Raw genomic sequence first — 12651 nt, 5'->3', positions numbered from 1 at the left:
ATATATATATATATATATATATATATATAGCCAAGCTTTTTTGATTGGTTAAGGTTAGAAATAGCCTAAATATATAGCCTAAATCTGCCCCTCTGATAGGTGGATAGGATAGGTGGACATTGTAGTCATCAGAAAAGAGTATGCAAGTGGAAAACTTACTTTCCATAGCCTGCAGGTACTCCATGTGCAGGGCGTTGCTTGCAGCCCCTGTTGTGGATGCCACTGAGGGAATGATGTCAGTGTAGGGGCTGCGGTGACCTGCAAGCAGGGCCATCTGGTGGTAGTACTCTGCCGTGGTCAAACCAGTGTGGGGTACTGAGGGGTCAAAAAGAGTGGAGAGGACATAAAAACATCAGTCATTTGATGAATACAAAACCATACATATATAATGCCTTGAATGCAAATGCCTTGAATAGCAGACTTTTTTTACTCTAAAACTTGTGCATCAATGGTTTAATTAATTATTTGACTTCAGAAGACTTTGCAAGAGTCATATGGACCGGGTCCATGCGGTCTGTGTACCTTCGGATAATTGGTTTTCGATGGCTACACTTGTAAGGATTTTTAAAGCGTTTATTGCAACTACTTTTCATCTCTTTCTCATCAAACAACCAGACTAATGAATGGCTTTACACAAACCGTAACGGGGCAGAAGCTAGACAAGGCTTTTTTCTGTGTAGACATAAATTCACCAACGAGTGCCGTGAAATATTAGTTTATCTCACAAAACAAGACAAGTCACCTTTATTTAAATAGCGCTTTATACAAAACAGATTCTTTCAAAGCAGCTTTACAGTGATAACAGTGATTATGCATTTCAGCTTTTGTTCAGCTAAAGTCAGTTCAGTGTTGATTCAGTTCTGTAGTAAAGATCATCAATTATTAATTAGTTAATTTCATCTACAAAGCAGTTCTGCAAAAAAATAATGTCATCGTCCAGCTCAGTTTAGGTATCATACAACAGCGTCCATACAGTCAGATCAATAATTTTGTTGAATATTAATTTACTTTGCATCTGCACCCACAACTACCCCTCACCTGCATATTTGGCACACCGCCTGTTCCCTATCAACATTTACTCTCAATGCTGAGTTTAGTACAGTGACCGGGAGGGGACATGTTCGGTTCACTTAGTTTTGTCGTGGACACAACATATAAACTCGTGGGAACGTGATATTAAGTTGTGGGAACGTCATAATATCACGTGGACACGAGATCGTATGTTGAGCGAACGACATCCATTTCTCATTGCCACGAATTAATATGTTTAGGGAACGACATCCATTTTTCGTGGCCACGACTTAATATGTTGAGGGAATAGCATCCGTTTCTCGTGGCCACGACTTAATATGTTGAGGGAACGACATCAGTTTCTCGTGGCTACCAGTGATATAACATGTGGGAACTGAATCTTCACACGCGATATGGGCTCCTCCTTTTACCCCGTTCATAATTTACTTTTTTATTTGTTAATTTAAGTTTCTCATAATTTGTTTTTGTTTATTGTCTTAAACGGGACTTTATTCGTGACCCGAGTATTTCATTCAAGCTAGCAAATTTCCGACGAAAAAGCCCATTCAACTTAAGAATGCGCTTCAGGTGTCTTTCACTAACGTACCCATGTCTTAATGCCAGAGACCGCACTATATCTTTATATGACATTCCTAATTCAAAGTAAAATGTTATTTCATCAGTCATCTCCATCTCCGACTGCTGTATATGGTTACAGTATTGACCGGTGTGGTAACTCGTGGCCACGAGAAATAGATGTCGTTCTCTCAAAATATGAAGTCGTGGCCATGAGAAAAATATATCGTTCCCTCAACATATGATCTTGAGGCACTTTACATCGCGTTTACAAGACTTATTATCATGTTCCCACAAGTCTATATGTTCTGGCCACGACAAAACTAAGTGAACCGAACATGTCCCCTCCCGGTCACCGTAGTTAAGTGCTATGGGAAAACATCTTTGTTTGACCGGTTGTGAAGTATGTGTGGCAAACACGCTAAAAACTTGAAATAGCTTCTGACGATGCACGCTCGTGAGAGGCTGTAAATAGATGTGAAAAAGTTGCGCTTTCAGGTTTTCTTTGTCTTCAGAGAACCGTACTGTGTGTGTGCTACACTTTCTATCTGTCCACTTTGTTAGGAGTTAGTGTTCCAGCTGTCAGTGTGAAGAAATTTGTCATGTCGCAAACAATCAGAAAATGCATTCCTCCATGTTCACGGACCATCCCTGGTTATGATACGCATGAGTTCTGCTGTGAGCGCTTGTGTTTGAGCATGGCGAGTGTGAGCACTGTGAGTTGTTTTCCATTAAAGTGCTTCTTGCTCGTCTCGCATATCACGAGTCGATCTTGCTGAGGTCGGGTCCTCCCTTTTCAATAAAGAATCTAAGTGTGAAATGTGGCCTAATGGTTAGAAAATCAAACTTGTAACTCGAAGGTCGCAGGTTCAAGTCTCAGTACTGGCAGGAAATGTAGGTGGAGTGAGTGAATAAACAGTGCTCTCTTCCACTCTCATTACCCACAACTGAGGTACCCTTGACCAAGCCACCTAACCCCCAATCTCCCAGAGTGCCACAGCCCATGTGTGTGTATTCAATACTGTGTGTGTGCACAGAGCACAAATTCCAAGCATGGGACACCATACTTGGCCACACATCACGTCAATTTCACCTTCACTTTTAGGCAAAGAATTTTCAGATTTTTTTATCGGAGTTAGTACTGGCTGCAGATTAAGTCCTAATTGTTGGTGATTTTAATATACATGTATATAACATAATAGTACAAAATAGTCCAACGCCGTCGTACAACGAGCTCACTCGGGCCCTTAAGAGAGCAGCCAGAAAAATGGAGCGCAACTGGAAGAAAACAAAACTAGACATTTTTCGAATTTCGAGGAGAGAGAGCATGATTGCGTACAGAAAAGCCTTAAAACTGCTAGGAAGGTTTCTTCAAGCATCTTGGAGATGTTCCCGCAGTTCTTCTGGATTTAGTCTGTCTCAGTTTTTTCTGTTTCTTCATGTAATCACAGACGGACTCGATAATGGTGAGATCAGATCATACCAGCTGTTGTCAGACTCCTTGTGCATACACAAATCTCACTGGATTATTACAATTAATGGCAAAAAGAATGTTTGGAAATGTAAACTGATATTTCCTACTGACACACTACAGCAAAAGATATAAATAACTGACTTAAAATCATTTTTTTGGGGGTGGGTGGGGGGTTGGGTATATTAACATGCCTAAGACTTTTGCACAGTACTGTATATATATATATATATATATATATATATATATATATATATATATATGAATATATATATATATATAACCTTTGTATATATAAAACAGTTAGGTCCGGTCGGATGTATTAAATAAATTCAGATTGTATATGTTAGTAATAGGTACTCTAACTCTAAAAAGAAATTTCGTGCCTCTAAAAAGTGTGTTCGACCTTCTTTTTGATCTGAATGGTGTGTGGAAAACACTTGAGTTTTGCCACAGATTTGTCCCACTGACTAGAACACAAATGGATGCTTTTTCAAGCATCTCCATGCTTGAAAAACCACGGAAAACTATTTTTAAACAGGATATTACGGAATATTTACGTACATATTTACAGCGGTTCTATTCGCACGGGATTAGTATTACCTGAGGTAATTTTTCCAGACCTTTTTAATGAAGGTAAAAGTCGCCGTAATCTTTACTGACATTGTCCGTAATGATTACTGACATGGCACATTCGGACGGAATAGAATAGGGTTATAGAAGAAAACAAACACAACCCTAGGTATTTATTTGACACAGTGGCTAAATTAACAAGAAATAAAGCTTCTACTTCTGAAGTTTCCAAAGAGCATAGCAGTAATGACTTTATGAACTTCTTTACTTACAAGATTGATAATATTAGAGAGAAAATTATAAATATGCAATCATCTACTACAGTATCGCATCAGGCAGTGCATTGTAGTGTCCCTGAGGAAAAATTCCATTCATTCGTTGCAGTAGGAGAGGAAGAATTGTCTAAACTCGTTTAATCGTCTAAATCAACATGTATGTTAGAACCATACCGACTAAGCTCCTGAAAGAAATACTTGCAGAGGTCATAGATCCTCTTCTTAATATCATTAATTCATCTTTGTCACTAGGTTATGTACCGAAAACTTTAAAGCTGGCTATTATTAAACCTCTTATTTAAAAAAACGCAACTTGATACTAGAGAATTAGTCAATTACAGGCCAATCTCAAATCTACCCTTTTTGTCAAAGCTGGTAGAAAAAGCAGTATCCTCACAACTCTGTTCCTTTTTAGAAAGAAATGGTATCTGCAAAGATTTCCAGTCAGGATTTAGACCGTACCATAGTACTGAGACTGCTCTCAGAGTTACAACTGATTTGCTCTTATCATCCGATCGTGGTTGTATCTCTCTATTAGTGTTACTTGATCTTAGTGCTGCATTTGATACCTTTGACCACAACATTCTTTTAAATAGACTCTTTAAGAAAATTATGTTGGCATTAGTGGAATTGCATTAGCATGGTTTAAATCATACTTATCTGACCATTATCAGTTTGTAGCAGTAAATGAAGAAATGTCTTATCGATCACAAGTTCAGTATGGAGTACCACAAGGCTCAGTAGTAGGACCATTAGCCGCGTTTCCACTGTCGGGCCAGGGCCGGGCCGTGCTAGTGCGTGCCAGGGCCAGTCGCGTTTCCACTGTCACTTCCGGGGCTTGATCGGGGCTTACTCGGGGCCAACGGCCAGGATTTCTGGCCCGTCGAATACCTTGGGCCAAAGCGGGCCAGCTCGGGCTAGAGGAGTGGTTACGAACAGAGGCGGAGTTCACCTGAGTCGGGAGACGGCAGCGCCAGATGATTCTGTCAGCATTAAAGACTTTTAAAATAATTTAACTCGCGTTCATGTTTGAATGCCTTCTGTTTGTGATGCAAAAGACTATGCGCGCTAACCATTACCATAGTAAACATAGTAAACGCTTGAAGATACGCATAGTAAAAAAAACATAGTGAACGCTTGAAGAAATCAGACCAATCATAAGGCTATCACAGTCATGTTTTTATTTTATCTGTCAGTAGCCTACGTCTCGTCTCTTTATAGGCCTACCGGACTATCATAAAATAAAGCAACTTTTTTTTCGGGAGCTTCCTCTGTTTCTCTGACTGAAAATATCTGTATGGGAGTCGAGAGAGTGCTAAAGCTCCTTGGGTCGTATTTTTGGTGGCATATATTTGTAGAAATTATCATTCTTTCTAAATGTGATGTAGGCTAAATATGTCCTGTAACTACCAGATAAACAGAAACAGACGCGACTGAAGAAGTAAGTGTGTCCTCTTTCTTTTGTGAAATAGACCTAACGGTAATTTATTTCTGAGTGACTAATGTGCAGTTTTGACATAAATTAATTCATTATGATCAATGTATCTCTTTTTATTGTAAACTTGTGGTAAAACATCGATGCTTGTTTTTTTTTAATATTCAAGTAAACAACAAAAATGCCAGCAAACGGCCGCTTTTATCATGTTTGTTTTCAACGCTGTTTCCAGTGATTTCTGATTAGTTTTCTGATAAAACTTCCATTTGTTGGTGAAATGATGGGTTAGTGTGACGTTGTTCCAGAGAGGCGTGTTACGGGCGTGTTTTAGTGAAGCGCTGTGGAGCTTCTGGCCCGACAGTGGAAACGCAGGCCCGGTGCTATTAGCCCGAGGCTATTAGCCCGGCAAGGCCCGTTTAAAGCCCTGGCTCGCACTGGCCCGACAGTGGAAACGCGGCTATTGCTGTTCATTCTGTACATGCTACCCTTGGGAGATATCATTAGGAAGCATGGGATTAGTTTTCACTGTTATGCCGACGGAACTCAGCTCTATATCTCTTCGCACCCCAACGAAACTTGCCAATTCAAGAAATTAACGGAATGCATAGCTGATATAAAAATTTGGATTACTAGTAATTTCCAATTACTTAATTCTGAAAAAACAGAGTTTCTAATGATTGGACCAAAAACCTCTTCACGTACTAACCTAGAATACTGTCTAACAATTGATGGCTGCTCTGTCAAGCCTTCGTCATCGGTTAGGAACCTGGGTGTGCTCTTTGATATCAATCTTTCATTTGAAAGCCACGTTTCTAGCATCTGTAAAACCGCATTCTTCCATCTTAAAAATATCTTACGACATATGCTTTCAATGAAAAATGCGGAACAGTTAGTTCATGCGTTCATGACCTCAAGGCTAGATTATTGTACTGCTCTTATGGGTGGATGTCTTGCACGCATAATAAACAAACTACAGCTGGTCCAAAATGCAGCAGCTCGAGTTCTTACAAGAACCAGGAAGTATGACCATATTAGCCCGGTTCTGTCAACACTGCATTGGCTCCATATTAAACATTGTATAAACTTTAAAATATTGCTGATTACTTACAAAGTACTAAATGGTTAAGCTCCCCAGTACTTGAGCGAGCTCTTAACGCATTATAGTCCTTCACGTCTATTACAATCTCAAAACTCTGGCCAGTTGATAATACCTAGAATATCAAAATCGACTGCTGGCGGTAGATCCTTTTCCTATTTAGCACCTAAACTTTGGAACAGTCTTCCTAACATTGTCCGGGAAGCAGACACACTCTTTCAGTTTAAATCTAGACTAAAAAAACACATCTCTTTAACCAGGCATACACATAGAAAATTATACATTCCTATTATTCAAATCAGTTAAATGTTTATTAGCTGCATAAATTAGGTCAGCCGGAACCGGGAAAACTTCCTATAACACCCGGTGTACTCGTTACATCATAAGAAGAATGGCATGTAAACTATTGTTAGTCTTTCTGCTTATTCCGAGGTTTACTGTAATCAGCTGGATCCAGGCCGTATCCAGATCAGATGGTGGACCTGCACCTAGACACGACCACAACGCATAATGTAGTCAGCCGGATCCGGGCCGTATCCAGTCCAGATGGCGGACCTGCACCTAGACACGACCACAACGCATCCCTGAAGTGTCAGCAGAGATTGTGTCTACTAGACTCTCCCCTGTGAAGGTCTCATTGACACTTCAGCCATCGACACGGATCCTTGACAAACCCGTCTCCATACCGACGTGACTCCGATCTTCAACCAGATGGAACTGGATAATATTCTGATTTTTCTAAACCAATCTGACTTCTGACCTATAATGCTGCCTGAATCATAATCATACACTGTTTGTTCATTGGCCAGAGGAGAACTGGCCCCCCGACTGAGCCTTGGTTCTCCCAAGGTTTTTTTCTCCATTCTGCCATTCTGCCTTTTTCCACCTTTGTTGCCATTGTTGCCTGATTCATTCAGGAATAAAAATTAAGTGGCTGTCTATATGGGTCATTGAATCACTCACTCAACCGATTGGTTCAAAGACTTCAAAGACACCACTCTGCGTGCCTATGCTGAGAGTCATTCGCATAACGGGACTGTGACTTTGCTTTGGAAGTTTACAGTAGATGGCAGTTAAAATAAACACACCATTTTCAGTGAGATCAATTAATTCTCAATATCAATGAAATAAACTCAGCGTATTGCAAAAGTTATGGCTGCTGTATTGACACTTATAAAGATACAAGTCTGTGCTTCATTAAAATGTAAATGCATTTGCTCCGTGCTGTCCAGTGCGTCGTGGAGCTTTGCCACACAGAGTTTGAGAGTTGGCCAGCTAAACAGAACAGGAGGTGTGCTAAATGAGTAGACTAATGGGTAATGTGGGAGCAAATGAAATACATTCATATTTACGAAATAAACACTTATAAAAGTTTATTTCTCTGGCACGGGTAGTTAGCCATAGTGAACCTATGCCTACACAGAAGAAAGCCCTGCCTAGGCTCTGCCGTGGTACGGTTTGTGTCAGGCCATTAGTCTGGTTGTTTGATGAGAAAGAGATGAAATTCAGTTGCAATAAACACTAAGAATTCGTACAACTAGCAACAAATGACTATTATTCTGTTGAACAGAAGTGAAGACATGATGACAGCACTGTTTAATCTTTGCTTGACCAATCAGTGGTAAGGGGCGTTTCATTCCCACCTACACGTGGAAATCGAATATTTAAGTTGTTTACCCATTTTCTACCCCTGAATGTAAAAATGAAAAATCAAGGCAAGTTCTTGTTTTCTTGTTTAATTATTATTATTTTAATTAAACATGGACATTCAGCTACATATTTATCTAGCTTAGTCATGCAACTCTGGAGGGTGCAGGTTGATAGGTCCTTTACATGCAATCTGCAAGCAATCACAACATTACCACATGATTGGCCTCTGCTGATCCTGCAGCCAATGGGACTGCTTGCTATACATTTAAATAGTCTGGTTCAGTGTTTACTGCAGGGTAGTCAGATTTACTCTGAAACTCTCCACCTCCCCCAACTCCACATGCCTAGATCTGTTACGGGATTTATGTATGTCTATTTATGCAGCATCAGCATGTCTTAAATGCTCACAGGAGTGTGTCTGTGTATCTATTAGCAGTAGCAAGTCCATACTTGCTCTGCAGCAGCAGCAACAGCAGCAGTGTATCAGATCTAGTCTGCCAAGACCAAATACATTAACAAATTCATTAACATGCTAAAACTTTTTTGAAAGTTGTCATGAATAAACCTCTTTTATATTTCAAAGAAAAATCATGAGTTTGAAAGGACTCGAGGGTGACTAATTAACAAAATGTAAATTTTTTGATAAAAAAATGGTGCCAAATTTTATATGCAAACCTTTAAACTGCTTTTTTTTCTTTCTCTCTTTCATGTGTTCCCTCTATCTTCCTTCCAATCTTTAGTTACAGAGTGATACAGGTCCTATAAATTCATCCTAAAAATAAACTTTTGGCAACATGCTTAAAATAACACACAAACACACACATATACACACACAAAAAAGGAAGGAGAATAAGAGAAAGACTGACACAGTGCTTCTCAATGCAAATACAAAATCAGTTTAGCTGCACAAAGTGTTGTGGCTAATTCCTGTCTTCCCCAGAAGAAATGAACAGAGCGGATGAAAAGATCTCAACTGACGCCCGGACTGAATGCATGGAATATGCATCTCTGATTGGTTGTGTGAATGTAAGAAGAAATTCCAAATTAATTCGATGTGGGTATTTTGTCTTAAGTAGTGAGGGAGGGGTTAGGGGGGCTTCCTTAATTGTCTCCGTTGTTCTGCTTTGCCTCGGCTCTCGCATTGAGCCGTAATGTGCCTCGTTTCCTCATTCACGTGCAGAAAGAGCTTTCCGGAATTTCTAAATTGGAGATGTTGGCACCGAATTGCAGGACTGGCGGTGGGGAATGACTGGAGCGAGCGTGTTGTGCTTGTGGGATATCAGAGTGGCAGTTTTTAAGGATGAATATGCATCCTCAGTATGGTGCGCCACCAGAGCCAAGAGGCATTCTGCTGGTGGACCATGTAGGCATCTGGGAGAGTACATGAAAATGTCTTTAAAACAGGGTTGGAAAGCAAACAGAAATCAAAAAACAAAATGATAAAGTGAAAGAGCAAAAAACTAGCACCTATGTTTAGTTATTCTCAGCCACCAACATGAAGTGGATGTTATATAAGGAACACAAAATATGATTAATCATTTTTATTTTAGAATTAATTTTATGTAACTAAAAAAAAAAAAAAAACCTGCCTGGTTTAATGTGAATAATAAACCATTTATCTATGTTCATGGAGACTTAAAAAGCACTTCCTGATGAAAAGACTAGCCTAGAGAAGCATTTTTTTTTTTTTTTTGAAGACCTGCTAGTTGAAGTTGATTGATAAAGGAAGTTTTGCTGGTTAAGATGACAGGTGGGGACAGAATGACAGCAGAATCAAAAACATATTTTGTTGTTTTCAGCATATAATTGTATTAATAATTGCTTATATTTATAGGAATTGTATTACTGTTATAATAGAAATAAAATAATTATAATTCATCAACATGCCCTACAGTATATCATAGTTTGTTTTACAGAGCTATCCATAATCAATCAATCAATCAATCAATCAATCAATCAATCAATCAATCAATCAATCAATCAATCAATCAATCAATCAATCAATAAATAAATCAATTAATCAATCGATCAATCAATGTAACCTTTTTGTAGTCTGGGGTGAAAAGGCATTTTTTGGCAGATAAACAAATGGCTTTTCAGTTTTCACCCAAACCACAAAAGGTCACATCAAAACAAACTTTGTATTTGTTTATTTTAGCCCTTAATAACTATACATCTGGAAATGTTTAATTTCTTCCTTTGACACATGTGGTACATAGCAAGACCTGGCTGACGTGAGATGGCACCCCAGTTCAATACAGCCGTGATTATCTGTGGCCTCAGAGAGGCCCCCTTTGGTATTTGAGCTTCAGGCTTCAATTAAAACTCCATGCCTGAGGAGAAGGCCAAGAGGCCAGCATACTGCAGAGACTCTTTAAAAACAGCAGGCTCTTGCTGACCCTGTAATGAATTTCCCAGTCCGCCTTCACGCAAAAGAACAAAAATGGCTCCCTGAAGTCCATCCTCTAAACCATTCCCACTTCTCATCCTTCCCTCCCTTCTCGTGCCCTCCGCCCTCAACCATGGCCTTGAACTTCACCCCCCTCTTAACTCAGGATGTGATCGCTAGTCTCTGCCTGACACGCTGAATGTTCCTCCAGAGGTTTTCTAACATGAGACAAAGAACATAGAGAGTGACCCCATCCAAATGATCAAACTATGGTCTCCGCCTCCAGAGAGAAGCTAACTCTAATTCTAAATAAGAATTGTAAGAATTGTATTGTTATATGTTTGCCACATCCCAGACTTTACCAGATGAAACGACAGACAGACAGACAGACAGACAGACAGACAGACAGACAGACAGACAGACAGACAGACAGACAGACAGACAGACAGACAGACAGACAGACAGACAGACAGACAGACAGACAGACAGACAGACAGATAGATAGATAGATAGATAGATAGATAGATAGATAGATAGATAGATAGATAGATAGATAGATAGATAGATAGATAGATAGATAGATTGATTGATTGATTGATTGATTGATTGATTGATTTTTAGTGGGCCCAGAACAGGTCTCTGAGGTACTCACCATCTGCTGGACTGAGGCCCCTTGCCGCAGAGATCATGGACAGAGAGGGACTGCTGTGCAGTGAGCGGATGTAGTCCATGTAGGGGTTAATGTATGGATGTGGGGGGTTAAAGGGCGACTCCGCCCCCACTGAAGGGTTTCGGTGCGGCGAGATCCGGATAAGGGAGATATCAGAAAATGCTGGGCTGGCTGCCAATGCAGGAGGCCTGGAATCAGAGACGAAGAAAAGCATTTAAGCACCTTAGGAGTCTTTTTCAGATGGTGTATTCTTCCTCCATTCAGCGGGGTGGGATGTTCCAAGTCTTTGGGTTTATTTGCAAAATGTCATGTTAACTGTGCATGTACAAACCAAAGCATATGCATACATTTAGAATGAAGCATAGAAGAAAACAGAGCTCAGCACAAGGCACAAAAGCTCGGCATGTGATCTATTCTTTCTCGATCCCTGCTCCAGGTCTAGCGTCTGAACAGAATGGTGTAGGAGCTTGAGCAGGAAATGAATGGTGACACTATCTATCGGCCTCCATCTGCAGGGCCAAATCACAGAGTGAGCGGGAGGGAAAAAGCCCAAGCTAAATTCCAACTTCTCCCTCGCAGACATTTCCTAAGATCAAAGCCAGCTTTCAACACATCACATTTTAATCAGACAGAGACGGCCAGGAATTCTAACCGCTACCCACAATGCCTTGCCATATTTTCTTGAGATGGTGAGTGTCACTCAGTCTGCTGAGGATTTTGTTGTTGTCTTAAACAGCCCCTATTCAACCATTATTGTTTTGGTTTTCTTCAAGCAGGACTGTCAGTGTGGGTTTGCATGACTTAGTATGAGGAAAATCAAATAAATTGTGTTTCTTCTGTATGAATTTAAGGAATAAGGGGCTTTTAAGAAAGAATAAAATAAAATGAAGAAGATAATCTTCACTATTGCTGAAAAATCTGAAAATGTTTGGCCAAATTAAAATAATAATTACTGACTCTTGCAAATATACTTGACACACACGCACGCACGCACGCACGCACGCACGCACACACACACACACACACACACACACACACACACAGTTCTGTAGAGAACTTTGATTTCATGTGACCTCTCTGAAGGGCCAGATGGACCCAATTACAGTCTAAAGCTTGTCCACACTGAATTGTCTCCTGTTGGCCTCAGGAGTACTTCACCAGCCACTAATGAAAGAGATTGGCCTGTATCTTAAAATGAAGAACTAAAGCAGAACCAACAAAACTCTTTCTTAAAGTGTCTTCAAATCATTCATTAAAATTCTGAGGGGTTTTAGGCAAGCTAAAAGTTAATGGAGATTGTTTTGTATATAAGCAATACAGCATTGAATCTGATTTAATAGCTTCATTTCAAATAATCAGTAAAAAAAAAAAAAAAAAAAAAAACTGATTCTTTGAATCTACATGGAATCAGCACCTACATCCAGTTCTGTTAAAGTTGATTAAAAACTAACACTATTAAAAATAGTTTTCGTTGATTGAAATTAAGCTGAATTAAAATGAGATAA

General features: G+C 39.7%; 1 protein-coding gene across 1 annotated transcript in view; it reads right to left on the bottom strand.

Annotated features, from left to right (window-relative positions):
• gli3 (GLI family zinc finger 3) overlaps positions 1-12651 on the bottom strand; it is a 250478-nt gene that overhangs the window by 55611 nt on the left and 182216 nt on the right. The window contains exons 5-6 of the mRNA XM_081352419.1: positions 11129-11334; positions 160-315 (exon numbers count right to left, since the gene is read on the bottom strand). Of these exons, the coding sequence (XP_081208545.1) occupies positions 160-315; positions 11129-11334 (362 nt within the window). The remainder of the gene's footprint in view (positions 1-159; positions 316-11128; positions 11335-12651) is intronic.

Source organism: Scardinius erythrophthalmus (assembly GCF_964197995.2).
Source record: "Scardinius erythrophthalmus genome assembly, chromosome: 22".
NCBI classification, from domain to species: domain Eukaryota; kingdom Metazoa; phylum Chordata; class Actinopteri; order Cypriniformes; family Leuciscidae; genus Scardinius; species Scardinius erythrophthalmus.
Note: the sequence above shows the minus strand (reverse complement) of the source record. Positions and strands in the feature narration are given on the sequence as shown.